This window comes from Helobdella robusta (genome assembly GCF_000326865.2).
Source record: "Helobdella robusta unplaced genomic scaffold HELROscaffold_34, whole genome shotgun sequence".
Lineage (NCBI taxonomy): Eukaryota > Metazoa > Annelida > Clitellata > Rhynchobdellida > Glossiphoniidae > Helobdella > Helobdella robusta.
This window is the reverse complement of record NW_008704659.1, coordinates 623,415-648,288: the sequence shown is the minus strand read 5'-3', so window position 1 is coordinate 648,288 and position 24,874 is coordinate 623,415. Positions and strand designations below refer to the sequence as shown.

At 35.8% G+C, this 24,874-nt stretch overlaps 5 protein-coding genes across 5 annotated transcripts; 3 read left to right on the top strand and 2 right to left on the bottom strand.

The window, feature by feature from the left end:
• Positions 1 to 2,939: 2,939 nt before the first annotated feature.
• HELRODRAFT_82938 (hypothetical protein) lies at positions 2,940 to 7,363 on the top strand (the record flags this gene model as incomplete). Its single annotated transcript, XM_009022984.1, has 10 exons — positions 2,940 to 3,148; positions 3,475 to 3,625; positions 4,251 to 4,357; positions 4,935 to 4,995; positions 5,167 to 5,244; positions 5,880 to 5,987; positions 6,083 to 6,346; positions 6,595 to 6,695; positions 6,828 to 6,888; positions 7,220 to 7,363. Coding segments are annotated over 10 exons (1,284 nt in total), but the record flags the coding sequence as incomplete, so codon positions are not given.
• A 1,275-nt stretch (positions 7,364 to 8,638) lies between these two features.
• Positions 8,639 to 10,417, bottom strand: HELRODRAFT_154942 (hypothetical protein; the record flags this gene model as incomplete). The annotated part of the gene is made up of 4 exons (XM_009022983.1): positions 10,283 to 10,417; positions 9,605 to 9,911; positions 9,087 to 9,374; positions 8,639 to 8,789 (listed from the first exon to the last, which is right to left on the bottom strand). Coding segments are annotated over exons 1-4 (748 nt in total), but the record flags the coding sequence as incomplete, so codon positions are not given.
• Positions 10,418 to 11,020: 603 nt separating this feature from the next.
• HELRODRAFT_185752 (hypothetical protein) lies at positions 11,021 to 17,498 on the bottom strand. The gene is given in 16 exon segments (XM_009022982.1): positions 11,021 to 11,486; positions 11,488 to 11,971; positions 12,492 to 12,590; positions 12,750 to 12,924; positions 13,182 to 13,319; positions 13,770 to 13,924; positions 14,442 to 14,536; positions 14,763 to 14,886; positions 15,009 to 15,118; positions 15,312 to 15,539; positions 15,659 to 15,797; positions 15,996 to 16,087; positions 16,341 to 16,419; positions 16,578 to 16,682; positions 16,891 to 16,944; positions 17,332 to 17,498. The coding sequence occupies 15 exon segments, from the start codon at positions 17,416 to 17,418 to the stop codon at positions 11,789 to 11,791; spliced, it is 1,863 nt and encodes a 620-aa protein (XP_009021230.1). The 5' UTR covers positions 17,419 to 17,498; the 3' UTR covers positions 11,021 to 11,486; positions 11,488 to 11,788.
• A 551-nt stretch (positions 17,499 to 18,049) lies between these two features.
• HELRODRAFT_175561 (hypothetical protein) lies at positions 18,050 to 18,821 on the top strand (the record flags this gene model as incomplete). The annotated part of the gene is made up of 2 exons (XM_009022981.1): positions 18,050 to 18,548; positions 18,670 to 18,821. The coding sequence occupies 2 exons, from the start codon at positions 18,050 to 18,052 to the stop codon at positions 18,819 to 18,821; spliced, it is 651 nt and encodes a 216-aa protein (XP_009021229.1).
• Positions 18,822 to 21,695: 2,874 nt separating this feature from the next.
• HELRODRAFT_113133 (hypothetical protein) lies at positions 21,696 to 23,997 on the top strand (the record flags this gene model as incomplete). Its single annotated transcript, XM_009022980.1, has 2 exons — positions 21,696 to 22,179; positions 22,328 to 23,997. 2 exons carry the CDS (start codon positions 21,696 to 21,698, stop codon positions 23,839 to 23,841), a joined length of 1,998 nt encoding a protein of 665 aa, XP_009021228.1. The 3' UTR covers positions 23,842 to 23,997.
• Positions 23,998 to 24,874: the final 877 nt, after the last annotated feature.

Here is a 24,874-nt window from a genome sequence, read left to right as displayed (position 1 = left end):
TAAATTTTGAAATTAACTGCGATTAATAATATTTATAATTATTAATATAATAATAATAATAACAACAATATGGGGGATAAAAAAATTATAATTTTATCAATTATCATAATTTATTCATATTTATTTATTCGTATTTCTGAAAGGAGATATTGAAAAAGGCGAGTGAATGGAGTGAGTATTACAGTGAGACTGGCAGGCCTTACTATTACAACTGCAGGACCATGGAGTCAACGTGGAACATGCCCCATGAGCTTAAGATAGTTAGGGGTTAGTTTGGTGATTGATTGATTAGTTGGTTAGTTGATTGATTGGCTAAGTAGTTGTTGTTGCCCCATTCTGGGGGACCCCTAGGGCTCCAATCGAGGCCGGAGCCAAACCGCCACTGCAATTGGGTTTCTCCAGAGGTCTATTGGTTGTAGTTTTGTGGTGACTTGTGGACAGCTAAACAGATGCGGTACATCATCTGTATGATTGTTGTATGATTGGCTAAGTAGTTGGCTTGTTTGTTGATTAGCTGGCTGGCGGGTCAGATTGTTTGTTTTTAGTTTGATTGACTGACTGATGTTTTGGTCGGTCGACTGACTGGTTTTTTAATTTCCAATGATTTATTAATTGATTGATTGATTGATTAATTAAATAATTGATTGATTAATTGATTGATTGATTGATTGAACTTTTAGAACTTTCTGGACAGCAGATGCCGCATCCTCATAGAAATAATAATGATGTAGTGGCCAGAGACGAAGGTACTAAAGTTCAAAAGGTTATTACCAGCACCACTACAGAACATGCGAATACCAAGGAAAACGATGCATCCAATCAAATAAAAGAATCTTCTGATGTTGTAGCAGCAGCAGCAGCTGCTGCTGCTGCTGAAAAGCAGTCGGCGACTTTAGCAGCTGCTTTGCTGCAGAAGAAATTAGAGGAGGAAGAGGAAAAAATTAAGCGTAAGAAAAAAGAAGCTAGTAAGCCAATCCATTCAAAAGCTGTTCCCGGAACTCCATGGTGTGTTTGTTTATTTGTTTGTTTGTTTGTTTGTCTGTCTGTTTGTTTGTTTGAGGTCTGTTTGTTTGTCTGTGGTCTGTTTGTTTTGTTTTTAATTAAACAATTCGGATTCAAATCTATCAATCAATCAATCAATCAGCCAGTCAATCAATCAGTCACTGTATGTTAAGAAGTAGTTCATTTGCATACATACCAACCACGTAGCACTTATAAAAACAACCGACTGACATTGAACCGGCCAGCTGATAAATTATTCAGCCAATCGGCAATCAGTTAACAAATCGATCGACCAATCAATCGACCGACCGACCAACCAATCAGGTGCATAGTTTGGACGAAAGACTCTCGAATATTCTTCCACAATCCGAGCACAAACATCTCAAAGTGGGAGTGCCCCCTGGAGATTCAGTCGAGGGCCGACGTGACCAGGTGGATGCAAGAGGGCCCCCCGAACGAGGGTAGATCGTTTATTATTATTATTATTGTTGTTGTTGTTGTTGTTATTTTTTTGTTATTATTTTTATTATTGTTGTTGTTAATAATATTATTATTATTAATGTTGTTCTTGTCATTATAACTAGAAATAACTTATTAATTCGTTAATTTATTTGATCAATCATTTTCAGTTGCTCCATTCATTCATTCATTCATGCATTCATTCATTCATTCATTCGTTTGTTCGTTCATTTATTCGTTCATTCAATCATTCATCCATCCATTCATTCATTCTTTTACTTAGAAAAATCAAAAGCTGAAACATCAGCGGCTGCAGCAGCAGCAACTACAACGGCGACAGCAGCCTCTTCAATTGCAGCGAGAGGCAGGAAGCAACCGCTGATCATCATCGAACAGGGAGGAGAGAAAAAGGAAGAGGACGATGAACCGATTGAAAAGAGGATTAGGTTTGGATGAATGGATCAACGAGTAGATAGATAAACGAATGAACGAATAAATGAATGATTGATTGATTGAATGATTGATTGAATGAGTAGATAGATAGAATGAATGTATAATTTGATAGTTGAATGAGAGAATGGATGGGTGAATGAACTCTCAAGAACACGGTCATCACAGTGGATTGATTCCATCGCCAGCTCATCATCATCTTCTTCGTCGACATCATCCAACCACCACCCACCCAGGTACGAACCATTTTACGAGGAGGAACCCGTGGCCCAGGGACCCTACAGACCCCCCTACCTCATACCATCGCAACACAAACCCCTCATAACTTACAACCCCGCCACGACTACGACTCCTCTACCACTCATCACACCAGCCAATTATTCTAAATTGAATAAACTGGCAGCTACCACTACAGCTGCCACAGCCACTAGCAGTAGTAACGACACTAATTATGTTACTAGTAGTATGGCTAACAGTAATTCAAGTGCCGGTACTTCGGATACGACATCGAACTCTTCAGTGGCTGGTGGTAGCAGCTCTGATGCTCAACAGCTGACACTGGAAGAGAAAGTTCATAAGTTCATGGAACTCTTAGCTGAGAAGCAGGTTGTGATGATGATGACGATGGGGATGATAATGATAATGATGAGGATGATGATGCTGGTGATGATGATGGTGATGATGATGCTGATGATGATGCTGATGATGGGGATGATGATGCTGATGATGGTGATGATGATGATCCTGATGATGGGGATGATGATGATGCTGATAATGATGATGATGATGGTTATTATTATTATTATTTTTATGGTGGCGGTACTTATGATGAACGACGGTAATGATCCACAATCATTACTGACTGGTGACCATTATAGGAGTGCTAGTTTTAATTGCCTATAAAGACTCAATGGTGAAGTTTTTTTTTACCGACGACGGAATATTTCCACTATTTTCATAATTATAATAATAATTATTATTATAATAATTAATAATAATAATTATTATTATTATATTTATGGCGATAGGTGTCAGCTTTTTCAACGTGGGAGAAAGAGCTTCCTAAAATAGTGTTCGACGATCGTTACCTACTCCTGCCGACCAAAGATCGCAAATTGGCATTCGATCAATACTTGAAGGTCAGATGCGAAGAGGAGAGGAAGGAGAAGATGACGAAGATGAAGATGAAGAAGGAGGTATTCAAGAGTCTGCTCGTGGATGCTAATTTGAGTGGCAGGTTGGTTGGCCGGTTGGCTGGTTAGTTGATTGATTGACTATCTGGTTGGTTGGTTGATTGATTGATTGATTGACTGGCTGGTTGGTTGGTTGATTGATTAGATGGTTGGTTGATTGATTGGATGGTTAATTGATTGATTGATTGATTGGTAGATTGCCTGGTTAGTTTGTTGGCTGGGATATTATCTGATTTTGATTGTTTAGTAAGTAAGGTTGGTTGATTGGTTGATTGACTGACTACCAGATATCTCAAATTTCTCAACACACACGCGCACACATACGCACACACACACACGCGCGCGCTAACGCACACACAAACACGCACAGAACAACATTCTCGGAGTTCTGCATGAAGCACTCTAGAGATGAGAGGTTCAAGAGTGTGGAGAAGATGAAAGAAAGAGAGGGCCTATTCAATGAGTACATGCTGGAGATCAGGAGGAGAGAGAGGATGGATGGAAAGTTTACCCTTGATAAGGTCGGTCGGTTGGCTGGTTAATCGGCTGGTTGGCTGGTTAATCGGCTGGTTGGCTGGTTGATTGATTGGTTGATTGATTGGTTAATTGGCTGGTTGGTTGGTTGATTGATTGGTTGATTGGTTGATTGATTGGTTAATCGGCTGGTTGGTTGGTTGATTGATTGATTGGTTGATTGATTGATTGATTGATTGATTGATTGATTGATTGATTGATTGATTGATTGATTGATTGATTGATTGATTGATTGGTTGGTTGGTTGGTTGGTTGGTTAATTGGTTGGTTGGTTAATTGGTTGGTTGGTTAATTGGTTGGTTGGTTGGTTAATTGGTTGGTTGGTTGGTTGGTTGGTTGGTTGATTGATTGATTGATTGATTGGTTGATTGATTGATTGATTGGTTGATTGATTGGTTGGTTGATTGGTTGGTTGATTGATTGATTGATTGATTGTGCTATCTATTTGATTGACTATCTGACTGACTTTGTTTGACTGGCTGATCAATCAATCTATTTATTGATTGCCACAACTTATGCATTCATACATAAGTTGATTGCCACAACTTATGCATAAACACAAACACACACAAACAGACACACACACACATACAAACAAACACACACACACAGGCAAAACAAGATTTCAACCAGATGTTAAAAGATACGGTGCCCTCCTTGATGCTGAGTACTGGCATCTCATGGTCACTTGTCAAGTCTTACACGCAATATGATCCAAGGTTTGTCTGTTCGAATACAAGAACGGTCGTCATTCATTCATTTGTTCGTTCATCCATTCATTCATTCATTTATTAAACCATTCATCCATTCATTCGTTCGTTTGTTCATTTGTTCATTTTTTCATTCATTCGTTCGTTTCTCGATCTAATGATCATTCCACTAATCAATCATCAAGTTGTTCAAGTAAAATAATTCATTGGTTAACATTTTTTTTAACCAAATCATTCATCAGCTCGTTGCTTCTTCAATCAAACCATCAGCTTCTTAATCAATTTATCAATCAGTTATTCAATTACTCAATCGGATAACTCTTCAGTTATTCATCAGTCAATCAAATCACTTAACTTTTCATTCATTCAATCAATCACACGAATTATCTGTCAATCAATCAACTCTTCAACCAGTCAATCAACCATTCAATCAGTCAACCAATTAACCATTCAATCAATCAATCACTCATTCAATCAGTCAACCAATTAACCAATCAGTTAATCAATCAATCAACTTTTCAATCAGTCAATCAATCAGTCAATCAATCAGTCAACCAATCGACCATTCAATCAACCAACCAATCAGGTACAGGGTTGTGGTGGAACACTCACCCCTCTGTGAGACATGGTTCAAAGAATACTGTGACGTCATAGCGTTGAAATCTAAAAATAGCCACAACAACAATAATAATAATAATAGTGTAGGTGTTGATGATTATGACGACGGCGAATATAAAGAGGTTATTGTTTTTTGTTTTTATGATTATTTTTGTTATTATTGTTATTATTATTTTTATTGTTTCTATTTTTGATCCCAGGAAGAACTGGATGAAGATACGAAGAGGGAAAGAGAGAGAAGGGAGAGAGTAGAAGCGAGTATGAGACAGAGAGAGAAGGTCATTCATTCATTCATTCATTCATTCATTCATTCATTCATTCATTCATTCATTCATTCATTCATTCATTCATTCATTCATTTATTCATTCGTTCGTTCGTTCGTTCGTTCGTTCGTTCATTAATTAATTAATTAATTCATTCATTATTCATTCATTCTTTCATTCATCATTCATTCATACATTCATCCATCCATTCATTCATTCGTTTGTTTGTTCATTCGTTCATTTGTTAGTTCGTTCATGTAATTAATTAATTAATTTGTTTGTTTATTCGTTTTTCATTAATTCATCTTTTGCCTTCATCGTTTATATATTCATTCATTCATTTGTTCGTTCGTTCATCCAAGAGTGTTTGAAATTGAGGGATTGATTGGGATATGATTTGATTGATTGATTAACTAGTTTTTTTGGTTGATTGATTGATTGATTGACTGATTGATTGACTGATTGATTGATTGATTGATTGATTGATTGATTGATTGATTGATTGATTGATTGATTGATTGATTGATTGATTGATTGATTGATTGATTGATTGATTGATTGATTGATTGATTGATTGATTGATTGATTGATTGATTGATTGATTGATTGATTGATCGATTTTATAAATTTCAAAATTTTTTTTTCAAAGGTGGTGCAGGAATCCCTGATGGAGTCCCTGCAGGAGAGGGACAAGGAGAGGAAGGTTCACCTGAGGGAGGAGTCAGTGCAGCACTTCAGAGCTCTCCTCACTGACATGGTTCGTTGCGGTTTAGTAGTTAATTTGTGATTGGTCAGTTTGTAGCCAGTTGTGATTGGCCTGTTTGTAGCCAATGAGAACCAATCATCGAACAGGTCAGAAGTTCGGACGCGTCATGGCGCGAAACTCGCCACAACCTTCGCAAGGACAACAGGTGGGCACTCGCCAAACACATCGACAAGTCGGAAAAAGAAAAAATTTTTGAGGAGCACATATCGGCCATCGCTAAAAAGACGAAAATGGCGTTCCATAAACTTTTGGATGAAACTCTCGGCAGCCAGTTGACGGAGAATTGGAAGAACGTCAGACGAATGATTAAGGACGATCCGAGGTGCACTAAATTCTCATCACATGAAAAGGTTGGTTGATCAGTTGGTTGATCAGTTGGTTGATTGGTTGGTTGGTTGGTTGGTTGGTTGGTTGGTTGGTTGGTTGGTTGGTTAGTAGATTGATTGATTTGTTTTCAGTCAATCATCATTATTCGTTGTATTTTTGTTCATCGTGTTTCTTAGCCAATCAAAATCTCCCTCAATATATTTTCAACCAACCAATGCTTTCTTTATTTTTGACCGGTGAAGCATTACATCATTTTTTTTCAACCAATCAGAGGCGAGAGAAAGAATTTGATGAATATTTAGTGCAGAGAAGGGCAAAAGCGAAACAGGAGTTCAGGGAACTTTTGAAGGAAACTAGGATTATTAATCATAGGTGACTTATTGCTATTGTTCTTGTGGTTGTTATTGTTATTATTGTTGTTGTTATTTTGTTTGTTTTCTCGAGTGACCTTTCGTGAGATGTTCTCATTTCGTAATTTTTTCTTCCCCCCCCCCTCAACTGCAGGTCGGCCCAACTTGCCACGGACTCCACCCAGCACCTGAAAGACATCATTGCAATATTACAAGTGTTTATTATTTCTTTGTTAAAAAAAAATTCTTTCTTCAACTTGTTATCTGATCGTTTGTCCGTTCATTCATCCAGGCATTTATTTTTCCTCTTTTTCTCTCTCTCCTTCTTTCTTTCTTTCTTTCTTTCTTTACTTCGTTCTTTCTTTTTTTGTATTACTTTCTTTCATTAATGAATTCGACCTTGCATTCATCCATCCAGTAATTCATTGCCTTGTTGGCTCATTCATACATTCATCATAATAACGATGATAATTTAACGATAATTATAACCATAATTATGCTGAATAATTATAATTATTATAATTATAATTTATGATGACAATGCAGAAAGACAAGAGATATTTAGTGTTGGACACGATGCCAGAGGAACGGATAGAGATCCTGACGAGTTACATTGAGGAAATCGCCAATAGAGGGCCCTCACCCCCACCTACCGCTACTGAACCCAGACCTCGAGGCAGGGATTATTAGTTGAGTGATTGGTTGGCTGGTTGATTGATTGGGTGGATGGTTGGTTGATTGGTTGAGTTGGTTTATTGATTGGTTGAATGTTCTCTTTATAGTTTAGGTGTTCATGGTTTGATTATTGGATTGATAGTTACGTCTATGGCTGATGTGATTGATCGGTTGGCAAGTGATTGGTTTTGTGATTTGATTGCCTAATTTTTAAACGTTTAAAGGATTCAATCATCTTGTTATTAATTGTTATGACGATTCATTATCGTAAGCTCATTGTCGGTTTATTCTTTTAAGATTTACATGCCATTCATTTTATTTCTTCCTGGATTTTTAACCTGTCAAATTCACACACACATATATATACACTTACACATACATACATGTAGACACGCATACACATACATACACAAACATACGTATATTTATGTGGATGTATCTAAATTTTTAAAATTTTGGATTCTGTTACGATTCATTTCAAATATGTTATAAAATTTGTGAAACAAATAAAGACGAATAAATTCATTCATCGATGGTTGTTGGTCGGTTGCAGAAATCGAACTACGCCTTGAATATTTTAAATATACGTATTGAGTATAGGCATTCTATTAAACTTTCGTACACTACTTTTAAAATGGGAGGCCTAAATATGTGACGTCATTATCGAAGCAGATGTAAACAGGTGACGTCACAATATCTGAAACCTTTTTGAGAAGTCTGCGTTGGTTTTTTCTTATAATCCAGTTTCATTCTTCGCTTGAGGTTGTTTACTTCCAATTTAGTTCGTAAATCGTGGATTGCGTTTTAAACGGAGTTTTCATCAACCACAAATGCAGACACGTTTAGTTGATGAAGACTTTTTTTTACATAGATACTAATAACTAAGGAAACCAGGTGTAAAAAAACGTTTGAACTGTCGAACGGAAATCGTTTAAAATCGACGTTCGAAACATTTAAAACCACTGTTTTGTTCAAAAATTGGCACAAGAAGAACTTGAAAATAATTAGAACAATTGTTAAGTATAACTGCTAATGTATCTATTTAAAAATCTGAAAATTTGATGTTAGTTAGCTTTTTCAAAAGCGCAAATTGCTCCAACTTCAAACAAATAAATTACCTATCCCTTGAACCGCTTCCTGGCTGCCTTAACTCCTCCCCCACATTGCCTGGCAGGACTCTTAGCTCCTCCTCCTCGCGCTGTGGAGGCTCATACGAGTCTCTCTTCGAAAAACAGCCAGCTATCAAATTGATGCCTAACAACTGACGACATTTTTGAGGCGAGGTATCCTCTGCAAGTATCAACTCGTGGATGCAACCAGCCAGGACGCCACCGACCATCGGTCCCACCCAGTAGACCCAGTGGTTGGGGTCAAACTCTCTCGCCACCACGTGGGGCCCCAGGGCTCTAGCGGGGTTCATGCTTGATCCGGTGTATTTCAACTGGTTGAGAAGTGTATTTTATAAAATTATTATTATTTAATTAAAAAGTCAATTAATTTATTGATTTAGCGTTCATTTCAGTTGAAACTGAACATTTTATTACTTGTTTTATAACAATTCGTGACCGTTGTTGAAACTAAATTAGTATAAAAAACGAGGTGGTTATCAGTCTTATTATGTTGCACTACTGAGAAAACAATCACAATGAAACTCAGTCGAGAGCAGGACAGAGAAAACAAATGAAAATTTAACACTCAAGAAGTAAAAAATTGTTAAAAGATAACGTGGAACCCTGACCGCGAAGAGGTGGCACATAGTGACACAAAGTCCAATTGCGATCGGCCGAATGCAGTGAAGTTCCTTTCTATTCTTGTCGCAGCATGTAAAAATCGTCAGCACTAGGACGAATGTGATGAAGGCCTCGACCACAAAACCTTGAAAGGCTGTGTTGGCGACATTGATGGATGGACTGCCCAGTTCGGTGCCGTTCACAGATGACGGCGTCAATTTCAACAGGATATCTGCACCCAAAATTGCTCCAGCACACTGCATGAACACGTAGAAGATCCATCGCACCAAACTGATCTGTCCGAAGGTAGGAGTTGTCGAGAGGACATAAATGAGAGTTCTTGTGTGATTTAATTATCTTTATTTTGTTACTTACTATGTTTCGTGAAAACAGCAAAAATGAATTCTTATATGACGAAATTGAAAGTATAAAACAATCTGCAATTAATCTCGCTGTGCAACGAACAAAACTAATAAAATCATTAACACCTTTTAACTAAGAAACAAATTGCTAATGAAAATGAAACCTTCCTAGAGACAAACAACGCCGTGGTGACAGCTGGATTGGCGTGCCCCGCGTCAACATGTCCGAAACACCAACCCACCGCAGCTACCGCCAGACCAAACGCCAAACTAATCTGGACTGTGGTCGGTGTGTCCTTCTCCCAGTCCTTTGCCAGGCACGTCCCACAGCCAATTGTGACCAAGATTAATGTACCGAGAAATTCAGCGATAGTTCCTTTGACAAGAGCTGCCGAATGTATTTCATTGTGGCTGTCTGGTAGGTGACGCTTAAAAAACCCAGGACAGCCACAGCAGCGGTTTACTCGGCCACTTTAGTTATTTGAATATCATTAATTTTATTCAATCTACATTTTATATGTATTTGTGGAATTAATGATATATTTAAACTGACATCAACAGTTTTGATTTTAACGACCGTTAGCTGCGAAATAACATTTTAAAAACTGTTAATTCATTCGACGCTAGGCGCAAAGCAGGTAAGTAAGAAACACTTCAAAACGGTTACCAATTCCATGCAAAATGTGACAACCAGCACAGCGCAACAACACCCAAGACAGCAATAACCACAATTACATCAACAAATGAGTAGATTTCATCAAAATTATAGCATATTGCAACAAAAATTATATAAAAGACAACTGCAAACAACAACAGCCACAAAAGTAACGGCAAAAACGCACTTGGTAGCCATATTTCAGCCCAGAATTCAAATTTAAAATCTTTAAAAGTATTTTATTTTTAAAAATATCTCTTTCAATAAAATCGATAAAAATTATTTACAGTTATTTATCGTTAATAAGCAAAGCTTCGTTTATTCGCAGTAGAACAAAAACCTGTTGAACTTATGTATGCATGTATGTACGCATGTATGTATGAGTGTATGTATGTATGAGTGTATGTATGTATGAGTGTATGTATGTATGAGTGTATGTATGTATGAGTGTATGTATGTATGAGTGTATGTATGTATAAGTGTGTGTATGTATATCTATGTATGTAGCTACGTATGTGTATGTACGTACGTATGTATTTATGGTCGAATGTGTGCATATCTGTATAAAATTGTATAAATTTCGTAATTTTATTGTATCAAAATACAATAAAGTTGAAGTTTACCAAGGTGTATATACATACAAAAGGTATCGTCGAGGTATTATTTTATTTCGTATACCATTCGTTTTTTGGACCTTGTATAAATGGCCAGTTGTTTCAGGTTGTAATAAATAATTACTATACTACTACTTACCATTGTAACAGCTTTTTCTACTACTATTACTTTTACTAATACTACCATCCATCTCATACACACACACATACACACACACAGATAGACACACACACGCAAACAAACACACACAAACTCAAGCATACCAAATTAGTGATTTTAAGATTCGACAATTTGCTTTAAGATTGTAAAATTGCTTTGAGATAGAAACTTTTATTACATTCTTTAATGTAGGAGGAAAAATTTTTAAAACGAAAAAAAATTGTTTAACATTAACAAAATGATTAAACAGATGTAACAATTTACTTTAAGATAGCTTCATAAACAGTCTAAACGTTAAACTTATAAACATTATCAACAAGAACAAAAAACTAAACCATTTAAAAGAGAGAATTCATATAATATTTCGTGTTTCATTCAATTTATATACAAGCCATATAATAATTATTTATACTATGCTCACACAATAACAACGATAAATAATAATAATTAGTAATAATAATTAGTAATAATAATACTAGAAAAATTCCTCCTTAATGATTAAATAAACTGGGAACTTAGGCATTAGAACGTAATGTTATCTGCTGATATCATCATCAATGGTTGTTATCATCTTCCTAACTTCACGCACTTAAAATTTTAAATCTCACACACACACATATATACACCCACACAAACCATTTCATTACATATCCTATTTTAATAATTATCATTAGTAGATAATAAAATAAAAGTAATAAATAATTAAAGCATAAATTGCATTTAATCAAATAATTAAAATAATTGATTAATTATTTGATTAATAGATTAATTAAATGATTAATCAATTAAGAAAACTGTAATAAAATTAAGCCAAATTACGCATTCTAACGCTCAGACAACTCTGGACCAAATAAAGTTTCTCGTGGAGGCATTTCTCTCATTTGGCTCGGTGACTGAGGTCAAACATCAGAAAGCCCCACTAGACGCTGATACTTCCGTCTCTGAAGTCCGTCTTTCCGATGAAGCAGTTGAGTAAGACGCTCGTTCCTCGCCTCGAGTTCCTGATCGCCTCGTCGAAAATGATCGAAATATTCTGACTATCTCTGTTTATTTGAAATCCCTTCCCACCGAAACCGTTGCAGACGAGTTCGTACTTGCAGAACTGTGCACAGGTTGAGAAAATGTAAGTGTATATGTGGGCTGGGCAGATGTGCGAAGAACATACACGCATGCATACGAACCGAATATTGTAAATAGTCTTGAGGTAAACAGTAACAGTAACAATAACAATAATACTATTTGCATTTGTATAGCGTTAACACGTACGTACGTAAAAAAAAGGAGCAACCAAATCCCAACATGGGTGGGCAAATATTTAAAAAAAAATTGATTCAAAATTACAAAATACTCAGTGTTCGTGCGTTTGAAAGAATATATAGGCAAAGCACATAACAAAGAAACAAACACACAAACATACGAAAAAAGATAAAACAAATACGCACATACAAAGCACATAACGAAGAAACAAACACACAAACATACGCAAAAAGATGAAACAAATACACAAATACAAATCACATAACAAAAAAACAAACACACAAACATACGCAAAAAGATGAAATAAATACACGCATACAAATACAAAAAACATACACATAACAGAGGAAAACAAGTGTACAAACAGCAAGATTGCAGGCTGTAGGAGCTTGCAGTATTCTCTGCTGATCTCTGGCGATTTGACTCCAACATGCGTCGTTGCCTACCAGGGCTATAACGGGTGTCTGGCAAAAATTAAGAAAAACTAAATTAACAACAATTAAAGTAGAAAAAGTGGAATTGAATATAAAATAATATAGACGAATAGAAAATAAGATAAATCAATAAAGAAACTATATAACAAATAAATCGTAAAAATGAAAAACCAAACAAATTAACCCAACCTTATGCCTGGTGAAAGTATCAAACTCGGCGACACTAAACCCCAACGAGCCATCGCCATATATGATCCAGACGTCGTGATCGGGCCGGCAAAGTTTGGCCCCCAACGCAAACCCCCCGCCGACACCAAGGGTGCCGAAGGCACCAGGGTCTAACCACGTCAGGGGGGCTCTAGGTCTTCACGTAGAATTAAAATTATACTGAGGTTGAAATTATGATTGTAATTATGGTTATAAATATTATTATTAATGTTTAATAATAATGCAATTATTATTATCATGAAAAAAGCTCAACCGATTTTTTAAGATAAACTCGATTCAGTGAAATCACTGAATGTAATTTAATTATTATTATTTTATAATTAATTATAATAATAACAATAATAATAATAATAATATAAGATAATTATAATTGTTATAATTATTATTTATAACCTCAATATGTATGCAGCCGTGCCCACAAAGTCTCCCCCGTCAGCCACTAGGATTGATTTTTCGGGCAAAAAGTCTTCCAACTCCATTAAGATCTTTATTGGGTTTAAGTGCTGTTCAGTTGCTTGTCTTCCACGTTCGCTGATTGATTGATTGGTTGGTTGGTTGATTGATTTCTTGATTGATTGGTTGGTTGGTTGATTGACTGAGTAGTTGATTAATAGATAGATTGACTGGTTGATTGATTGATTAATTGGTTGATTAATTGATTGATTATTTGATTGATTGATTGGTAGGTTGTTGAGAGCTGATGGTTAATTAATTGATTTAATCGGTTAGCTGGTTGATTTGTTGATTAATATGATGATGATTGGTTGGTTGGTTGACTTATTGATTGATAGATTGTGTCATTTGATCGCTATATTTAACGATTTGCGGAATAGCTAATTAATTGATTGACTAAATATGTTATATAAAAGAGGGGTGATGGATTGATCCATTGATGGATTAATTGATTGATTGATTGTGTTGAAAAGTCAACCAATGTGCCCGTTGGCTGATTGGTTGGTTGATGGATTGATCAGAATTAACCGAATCTCATTTTCTTTGAAGATATCCTTTTGTCTGAGACTTTCAATCCATCCGTGCTCGCATTTGTAGCCCGGCAATCCTTCTACGATACGCACGATGGACGATGCCACGTCTGCCTGCACTGTGATGGCTGCACTCCAGAACAAATCGGAATTCTGAAAGTTATAAAATGTTCAATCAGTCAATCATTCATTCAATCATTCATTCAATCAACCAGTCAATCAATCAATCAACCAGTCAATCAATCAATCAATCAACCAGTCAATCAATCAATCAATCAATCAATCAAATAGTTTATAAAGCGCTATTTCCGCGATGTTCAACATCGCTCCTCAATGAATTTTGCCAACAGATGGGTCTTGAGATCCGCTCTGAACTTTGTAAGTGATGGAGAAGTAGTCAGAGAAGGAGGTAGAGAGTTCCAGAGAAAGGAGCCAGAAAAAGCAAATGCAGATTTAGCCAAAGAGTGTTTAACACGAGTTAAGAAAAAGCGAGAACAAGAAGATGATCGTAAACGTTTAGGTTCAATTAATATATCTGATAAGTACTTAGGAAATAATTTAGATTGAGACTTATACATAAATGTGCAGTTTTAAAAATTATTCTACATTTTATAGGCAGCAATAATAACAACAACAATAATAATAATAACAATAACTGAAAAGAATGGACCTTCTTAAGCTGACTAGCATCTCGGTTTATTGAGATGATTTTCGCTTTCTTATTGAACGACCTGCCATAACTTAACCTGAAGTCACAGACGGTTCCTAAAATGAATAGGTCATCAACAAATCAATCAACCAACCAAACATCCAACCAACCATCCAACCCACCAAACAACCATCCAACCCACCAACCAAACATCCAACCAACCATCCAACCCACCAAACAACCATCCAACCCACCAACCATCTAACCCACCAACCAAACATCCAACCAACCATCCAACCCACAAACCAACCATCCAGTCACTTAACCAGCCAGCCAACCAACCGGCCAATATAATACAGTCAGCTTCTTTGAGAGCATCCTTCCTGCAGTGCCTGAACTGTATCGAACTTTTGCTACCCAGCAAACCCCTGGACATGCCGCCCAAAAACGTCGGAACTCCAAAAGTCTTAATTGCGAAATATTAATTTCACGAACATTTTGTTGTATCGGTTTCTTGTGCCTAAGTTTCAACCAATTACATCATCACCAACGACATCATGACGTCATCAGCATCATCACCATAATCACCTCAACGGCTCTTCTTAAATCGTCGACCGCTGTCGGGATCGTAACCGACTGACTTCCAAGCAGGAGGACTGGCTTCTTGCACCTGCTAATCAGCTTCATGCACCGCTGCACTGTCGGTCCAACAGGCAGTTCAATAACAATGATGCAAACGTAAGATAAGATACAAACATGTTATATGCGTCGTGTGGCGTGCATGTGTACGTGCGTCGTGTGTTGCGCTGGATTTTAGAGCTGCATTACAGAGAAGGAAAACTACTTGAAAACGTCATAACAAAAATCAGCCAATGAATGAAGAGCTGCTACTTTGTTTGCTAGAGGCCAGGGGGAAAGATACGGGCCAGGGTAAAGGTAGTTGGGTGCCCAAATCGTCGAAACCATTGGCAAACAGGCAGTCCAGACGCGTTTGCAGGTAGAAATTAATCAACTTCTTCATGATGCCGCCAGCACCAGCGCCCGACGACAATCCAATCTCTTGGGCAACGTTTCTGTAGGGGTAGAGTAGGTCGATCGGGAATTCCACAAAAACGGGTCCTTAAATGAAAAAAATTCACACTAATTAACCTGACCAATCGACTAACCAATCAATCAACTGACCAATCAATCAACTAACCAATCAATCAATCAACTAACCGACCAAGCAACAAACTAACCAGGTGTATCAGATTGGGCTACCTGGATTGCTTTATAGAGTAGTGGTCTGATGTTCTGGATCCTTCTTGCGGTGGCGGTAAACTTACAAATGGGCCTCAGTAGGGCCATTTGGTCGATATCCTGCAGGGCCCCGCGACCCTGTAAAACGGTCAAATTAAATTTTAATTAGAATTAAGAATTGAAATTAATAAAATTAAATTAATTGTGTGATTAAATTTAATTAAAAAGTTGGATACCAACTGTAACAAACAAAAGACAAACAACAAAATTGACCAAATAAAAGATACAATAAAGATGAAATGAATAAAATTTTAATGAATGGAAATGAAAATTCACTTTTAAAAATGTTGCAGCAGCTCCGCCAATCAGAAGGACGGGTGATTCGGCCATTTGGGCATTTTTGAGGGCTGTGATTGTGTTCGTAACTCCTGCGAGAACAAAATAAAAAATATTTTTTCAACCGTCATCATCATCGTCATCATCATCCTCACGAACAACATATTCATCATTACCATCATCACAATCACCAATACCATCATCATTAAAGTCATCATCATCAAAACCAGCATCATCCTCAACACCATCATCATCACCACCAGCATCATCATTCTCATCATCACCGTCATCATCACCGTCCTCATCATCACCACTATCATCATTAGCACCAACATCATCATCAACCTGGCCCAGCAGTGACAGCTGCAACACCAATGCCCCCAGACAGCCTACCAACTGCATCGGCTGCAAAAACAGCCGTGGCCTACAAATATTAAATTCTTATGAAAATAATAATAATAATAATACAAATAATAGAATTAACAATAATAACATTAATAATAACAATAACACCACTACTACTACTACTACTACTATACTACTACTACTAAGAATAATAATAATGACAATAAAAATAATAACCTCATGCCTAACATCGACTACTCGAATGCCCTTTCTCTCGGAGGCGACCAAAATCGGAGAAATGTGACCTCCAGTTAGAGTGAATAGAAATTTTACACCATGAGCCTTAATAAAAAATTAAAAGAATTTTGTTATTTGAAATTCACTTTTTCACTTCAAATATAACCAGTTTTTTAAGTTTTGTACCTTTTTATGTAAATATCATTATGTAAAGATTAAAAAGATGTTTAATCAATTTTAAAAGATGTATTAAATTTAAAAGTTTTAATCATTAATGATTTTTTTTTATGACAACTAAAATTCATAAATTAACTTTTAAAACGTTTGCAACTATTTCACCAGCATGTCTGTCAGAATTCCTGTCAATCTAAAAGTAAAAAAGTATCATAAAAAAATAAGGCAAATATTATAAAATTTTTTGAATGTATATAAAATTATTTTTAGTGTTCATAGTATATAAACTCTATGACTAACTTAAACTATCTGTAATATGCTATTTATTTTCCATGATCATATGTATGTACTATGTAGTAGTGTAGATGTAGTGTAGAGTATGTAAGCATCCTAAAAGGACTAAAGAGGTAAATATATTATATATTTATGTACATTTTGTGTGTGTATATATATTTATATCATTTTTATGTACTTACTAACTTCTGGCTTTTTTAAATTAATAAATAAATAAAAAGTCGTAATTGGTGGTGCTTGTCTTGTACTTCATATATATGGAATAGTGTAGTCTGTCTGTACTAACTTTTTTTGAAAAAATAACATGAAAATATCCAATCCAGTAAAAAAAGAAAAAAATGATCAATAATAAAATAATAAATATAAAAAGCATTATGATTATTTTTATTTATTAAATTAGTTTATAAATTATTCTACAATGATAATCAATTCGAAAATAAATCCAGAAGATTTGGGAAACTGGAAAGTACAAAAAACATAGAACTTAAATTTTTTAACTTGTTTTTTAGTATTAATTTTTTAATTTGGTTTTTATGATCAGAAGAAAAATCAATAGGTGATAAAAAGTTTTATTAAGTGATACTGATTTTTTAACAAATAAAAAAACTTGTTTAATTGTTTTTACTGAATACTTAAAATAAAGCAAGTTTATTACAAACTTGTAAATTGTAAAATGATTAATAAACTCATAAAAATATTTTGTTTAATTTTTTATTGAGTATTTAATAAACTTTTTAAGTAAATTAATATAATTTTTAACTTTTGAAAACTTGTAAAACTCAAAACGCATTTGAAACAACAAATTTTCTAACATTCCGTCTTTGTTCACTTTCTATATAAACTAGATTCAACTTTAAACCAACACTAAACCAGAGTAAATAAATAACATTTGAGTTACCAGACGATCATTTTAGGATTTAGGAATTATTTCATTAAAAAACGTCGTTTAATTTTTGAATTGTTTTTCGCTTAATTTCTGAAAACTGATTTGATTTTTCATAAAAATGTCGTCTTTGCCACTGCCATCTAATTTTACTTTGTACAGTTTTCCGTCTGCATCTTCTTCATCGTCAGCTGCTGACGATGGTGAAAATCATCACCGTCAAAATCATCACCAATCGTCATCGCAGACGACACAATCGTTCAGCCTAGTTGACATTTGCAGCGAATTTATCGTGAAAGACCGTTTATTAATGAAGACTACCATTGAGGTGGTCCCCAAAAATTTGTTCGACCCGCTATTAAAAGCCTCTCTGAAGTCAAATCAGGACAAAAGTTCTGAAGAAATAATTTCGTCGTGGCCCTGGGAAAAACTGGTACTCTATGATATCGTACCGTCCGTATTTCCTTCGTTCAAACCGCTCTTCAGTAAGTTAGATCTCATGGAAAATGTTAGGAGGGGTGTCAAGTACACTACCTCATTGGTTCACACTTACATGGAGAATTTGAAGAAGCAGAAGTTGATGAAGTTACGTTGGTTGGATCTCTCTGGCTTCCCATCAGGTTTGCCCTAAAATATTTATATTATTTTTTAAAATTAATTTTCTCCATTACAAGAATGTATGAAGTATAATTTAAAATGAATTTTCCACTAATTTTCTATAAATATTTTTCTAAATTTCAGTTGAGGTAATAGTAAACTACATAGTAGCCCATGTGTTACTGGTCTACAATGAAAGAAACCAGAAAGAGGAAATATCCTTCTACAATCAGGATGCTGAACATCTGGCCGAGGACCCGAGGGAACCATTTTCAACTGAGGGCATCATCCCCTAACAAAGAATGAAGTTCACTTTTAAATCACAAAAATTGGGACCCCCCCCCTTCCAAGGTCCTTAGATTATTATGCCTGGCCTAAAAGTAGTTTTTAAAATAGTTAAAAGGGCCGAGGGTTATAACACTAGATTTTAAAAGTCTTTCATAACAATAGTACAACAACAGTGAAGGGTCCTAAGGTCTTTAATGTACAACTAAGAAATAAAAATATTTTTTCTGCCTAATATCCACAGGTACAATATGCTTGGACGTGTCGATAGAATCGAAGGAGGCACACATGGAACTCTGCAGAGCCCTCAACATTACATCCAAACCAAAAGCAGTCCTCAAGTTGGCAGTTTCTCAGTTGGACATTCAGGCCCTCGGTGTGCCTTCTGTTGTTGTCCTACTGGAACTCATCAACCCTGCGGTAAGTTTCCTGTGTTGATGTCTGATGTCCTGTGTGTATTATAGTGGAAACATTTGAAATACTGCTCTAGTGCATGCTCTATTTGAAAGCTTAAGTTAAAAAACAAGATAACTTGAAAATTTAATGAATAAATTAGGTTAAAATTGTTGTAAGTTAATGAATAATAATGAATATTCACGAATCCCAACTGCAGCACTTCAGAGGAGCCAACCTGCAGTACAATGGCATATCGAATCAGAGTTTGGAACTGCTGACCCAGCCGCTAATCAAATTCACCAACCTCGTCTCACTGGACATTTCCAACAACTACATTCGACTGTTGGATAGTGAGGATGCCGGCGTCGTTGCAGACATCATGGCTAACTTCAAACACTTGAAAAGGTTAAATCTTGGTCGAATGAGGGTCAATGGTTTTTTGGGCACCATCCTCTCAAAACTGACTCGCCCCATCGAGATGTTAAGATTGAACGACTGCCATCTTCATAACGAGGATATAGAATTCTTAGCTACAAACCAACTCACGAACTCTATAAATGAATTAGAATTAAGCAAAAACAGCTTGTTTCAGTGTACCGACAGTTTCTTCAAACTGCTGACAAAATTGTCTTCTTCTCTGACCATATTAGAGCTTGAAGATGTTCAATTCAGTTCTTCAATGCTGTTGCAATGTTTCGAAAAATGTCTTCTGTGTTCCAGTCTGCACTACATTAATGTGGCTCAAAACAGCTGCCTAAGAAAGGACATTATGGAGTCTCTTGTCTATTTCTTCGTTATTCCTGAGTTAGAGGTAAGAGTTGTTTTTCTATATATCATTTTTAACTAGCTTTAATTCATACTGCATTACTTCCTAACTTAACTAACATTGCCAACTTGATTACAAACAGGCGGTGACAATGAGTTTCCCACGAGATGCCACTCACAGCAATGGTGATTTGGACAGGAGTAACACAGATTTTTCATTCGAGATCGATAAGATCATCTACTGCCTCTGCCACATGCACAAGAGGAAGCCATTGAAGATGATTTTCGAGCTGTGATTTATTGATTGAATGATTGATTGAATGATTGATTGATTGATTGATTGATTGATTGATTGATTGGCTGGTTGATTGGCTGGTTGATTGGCTGGTTGATTGGCTGGTTGATTGGCTGGTTGATTGGCTGGTTGATTGGCTGGTTGATTGTTGGATGACTGATTTATATATGGTTGTTTGATAAAACTGTGTGATTGATTGTTTTGTTGGTTGACAGATTGATTTTTATTCAAATATATGAATGTATATATGCATGTACATTGGTTGGTTGCTGATTGATCGATCGATTGGGTGATTGATTGGGTGATTGATTGTAGGATGATACTATATAGATCTTTTCATTGTTTTTCGATTGAAATACACTTTGTTATTTAAAGAAAGAAAAAAAAACCTCAAGTCATTTGTTCGTCTGATTGCTTTTTAATTTATTTTTAACTTTCGTCACCATTCTTATTCACTTCTGTAAAACTGTAATTTTTTGTTTTTAATGTGATGACAATAATAAATGAATTTGGTGAACGTATAATTCTTATTTAATTTTTTCTTCTGTTTTCGATTGACATTACACCAAGAAAACACCATGTCAACAATGTTTTGTATATATTGTCCTCTGTGTGGGTGTTTGTGTGTGTGTGTGTGAAATGACTACTTTTTCTCAGTTGCAATAGCTTGGAGATAATGGTTTTTATTACTAAAAAACTTTGAAACTAATAAAAAATTGAGTCCCATGCGTATCGTTGATTGAAATAAATTGACCGATTGGTTGATTTAATTCATTCGTTCTTACATCGATCCTTCATCCAGTTGTTCATTCTTTCATTAATATACTCACCGGTCATTCAATCAATCTCGTTCCTTCGTTCATTCAACCATCTATTCATTCATGCATTTATGCATTCATTCAGAATGCATGGTTGGTTGGTTGTGTTTGATTGACCATGTGTGACGATGATGGCTTGTGAAGCATTAGCAACTTTTATAGCGAACTACCTTTGTAAATGTAAGGTGATTACACTGTAGAATGAAAACCAAATTTTTTCTCACAGGTATTTTTTAAAGAAAGACCTATTTGTGACGAAATTAGCTAACAAATAATTGAAAAAAATTTAACTTGAATTGTATTTATGATGTATTTATAGGTTTTAAACAAACTGATTAAATTGATTAAACTGATTATATATATATATATATATATATATATATATATATATATATATATGATTCAATAGTATTAATCTATATACAAATGCATTTAATTAATTTACCTTCAGCATAGAAACAACATTGATCTAATTTCAAAAGTAAACACATGTTTGTACTAAATTCCTTACTCCGTTTTGCACGTATTTTCGCTCAATTTCATCATCTCTTGGAAAATAAATAAAGTGGAAAAAAATCCATATAAAAAGTAGATAGAAACCGGATCTAACAATGCTGAATAAATCGGATTTCAAAGAGGAAGACAAGATCCAGGCGATCGTAATTGCAGATTCCTTCGATTCCAAATTTAACCCTCTGACTATGAAAAGGCCAAATTGTCTGCTGCCGCTTGCCAACGTACCTTTCCTAGATTACGTACTCGAGACTTTGCATTCGTCTGGGGTCCACGAAACATTTATTTTCACTTCCAACCATGTAAATCTCGTCAAGGAGCATGTGAAAAATTCAAAATGGGGTAACGAATGCTGCCGGATGAAAGTAGGCGTGGTCGTTTCGGATAACTGCTATTCGTTGGGGGAAGCTTTGAGAGAGATTGACAAGAAAGCGCTAATTAGGGATGATTTTGTCTTGATACAAGGAAGTGTAGTATCTAATGTTAATCTGCAGGCAGCCATTAATGAGCACAAGAGAAGGAAAATTGAAATTAAGGATCGAATGGCGATCATGACGATGTTGATGATGCATCATTCGCCTGGTTGGTTGTTTACTTCTTAAAGAATAATTATCGTAAATATTAATTTTAATTATATTATTTAATTTAAACAGCATTAAAGCAAATTTATTTGATATTTTTCTACGTATAATATAATCTATGGTAATATAAAATATTTATCCCTCACTAGATGACCCTTTGAGAAATCCAGATAATGATGTCTGCTTGACTGTCGACAAATGCAACAATAGAATTTTGAATTACCAAAAAACTGGAAAATCAAAGAAATTCTCCCTTCCCATAGAGGTTCTGGAAAAACCTATCAACAACATCCAATTTGATCTGCTTCCATGTCAAATCAACATCTGTTCCCCTGTCGTACTGACTCAGATGACTGATAACTTTGACTTTCAAACAGTAGATGCCCTGGTTTGTGGACTGCTATCCAATGAGGACATTTATGGATTTTCAATTCATTTCCACGAGCTTCTTAGGACTGAGTATGCTGTCCATGTCGATTGTTTGAGTTCTTATAAGAAAGTTAGTAACCAGGTCGTCAAGAGATTTTCATATCCTCTGGTTATAGATAATAATTTCACAGGGAGAAAATTCAATAAATATCGCTGTAATGATCGAAATGTTTATAGCCACGTCCAATGCACTAATTTTGATCTGGATGATTTGACGGGCATGCACGATGTCGTGTTAGGTAGGGGGGTCCAAGTCGGAGATGGCTCGACGATTAGTAACAGCGTTCTCGGAAGGAACTGTATAATTGGCAGAAATGTAAAAATTGAGGACTCCATAATTTTTGATAATGTCGTCATTGAAGATAACTGCACTGTCACTGGGTCTGTCATCGATCAAACCTGCATCATTCATAAAAACTGCCAGATTCCTAAAAATTGTATCCTAGGTAGAGGCGTTACTGTTTACGAAAATGACAATTTACTAGAAGATTATAAGTTAGTGTCAGACAATACAAACAACTTCCAGCACGTTTCGCCCGGAAACAAAAAATGTTTCATACTCCCTCTGAGAACCGTCTCTGAAAGTTTGGACCTACTTGATGGCAGCTTGTCCAAAAATGATGAGGAGAAGAATCTAGAGGATGACTACAACTCCGATGATGACGACGACGACGACGTGAATGATGTCCCGATCGAATTCAACGAGTCGAAAATCTTCTACGATGAGGTTATCAGCAACTTGGAACGAACTTTGAGTGAAAATATCTCCTCCAAAAACGTCATTCTAGAAATAAACTCAGTGAAGCACGCATACGGCATTCAGATCAGAGAACTTACAATCCTCCTAACCAAAGCCTTTCTAGATATGTCCCTAAGATCCGAACCACCGCCAAATAATTTCCCATCCTTTTACGCGCTCTTCAAAACGCACATGACTACCTTTTTACCGATATTAAAAAATTACGTTAAAACCGAGTCGTCACAAGGCGACATGCTGATTGGCATGCAAGAGATGGCCGAGTCCGTGCCTCTGATCATGACCGCACTGCCTAAAGTCGTATTATTCTTCTTTGACGAGGATATTCTGACGGAAGAAGGAATTTTAAAGTGGTGGTATGGAAATGAAAACAAGAGTGACGAGTTGAATGATAAACTCTGTAAATTCATCGAATGGCTCGAAAAAGATGATGATGAAGATGATGAGGACGATGATGATGATGATGAAGATGATTGATGATGAACAGGATGATGAGGAATGATTTGATCAAACGTTGCAAATATTGATTAAAGTTTTGTCTATTCTGTTAATATTTGAAATTTTTTATTTTAACTTATTTCAAAAAGAATTAATTTACTATTTTGATGAAATAAAGTGTTAGTGGTTGGTTTATAACTTGCTTCATGTTCTCGTTTGTACACGGACAGCAACACACACTCATAACTACATTCATACACTCATAAAAACAAATAAAAACACACAAAACATGATGAAAAGTATATAAGTCTTGCTTGGTCATATTTGAGTTAACAAGAAACAAAACACGTCTCAATCTCTTATTTTTCCGGACTTGAAAAATTATCTGCAAGTAATTTTCTGCTGTAGCCACACATACCGATACACACGAACAAGCTCACGCACGCACACAAAAAAACACAGTTACAAATACCAATGCACTGGACGCATTAAATGTATCAAATAATCCATTCCCTGCCATTAACACCATCACCCTAGCACACGTTCGTCGCTGATCAAATCAAATGGTGACATCTAGCAGCGGTAGTGCGGTGAAAACATTTTTTAGGTGGGATGTATGTATATATTTAGGTACTAAAAGGGCACAAATATATTCACGTAAATTCTCACTCGTTTTCACTCTCTCTTTTTCTCTCTCTTTTTCTCTATTTTCCTATCTCTCTCTTTAATTCATACAAGTGCAAAACATCCAAAATATATAATGGACACACGCATACACACATACAATCAGGGACATACAAATCTAAACGCGCGCACACACACAAATATTAAAAACCGGACGTACCATACAAGACATTACAGGAAAGTGATTTGTAATGCTAGCCAGCAGCTCCGGGCTGATTCTCATGTCAGCTTTGTTCGTGACGTCACTCAATTAAGTCCCCATTGGGGTAGGAGGGCTTGCTCGTGTCGGGAATTACAATTTCGATTTGTCATACTCTCATTTTTTCTCACTATCACACTTTTTTTTCTCTCTTCTTCCCATTTTTCTCTCTTTCTCTTTCTCTCTCTC

Coding starts and splice junctions, on each gene's coding strand:
- HELRODRAFT_185752 (XM_009022982.1), bottom strand. CDS start 17,418: ATGCTTTTTATATTTATTATTTTATTATTGATCATTTTTTTCTTTTTT. Junction 13,925..14,441: donor ATGCTAGTCAGCTTAAGAAG/GTCCATTCTTTT, acceptor TATAACTTTCAG/AATTCCGATTTGTTCTGGAG. Junction 12,925..13,181: donor ACGGCTGCATACATATTGAG/GTTATAAATAAT, acceptor TTCTACGTGAAG/ACCTAGAGCCCCCCTGACGT.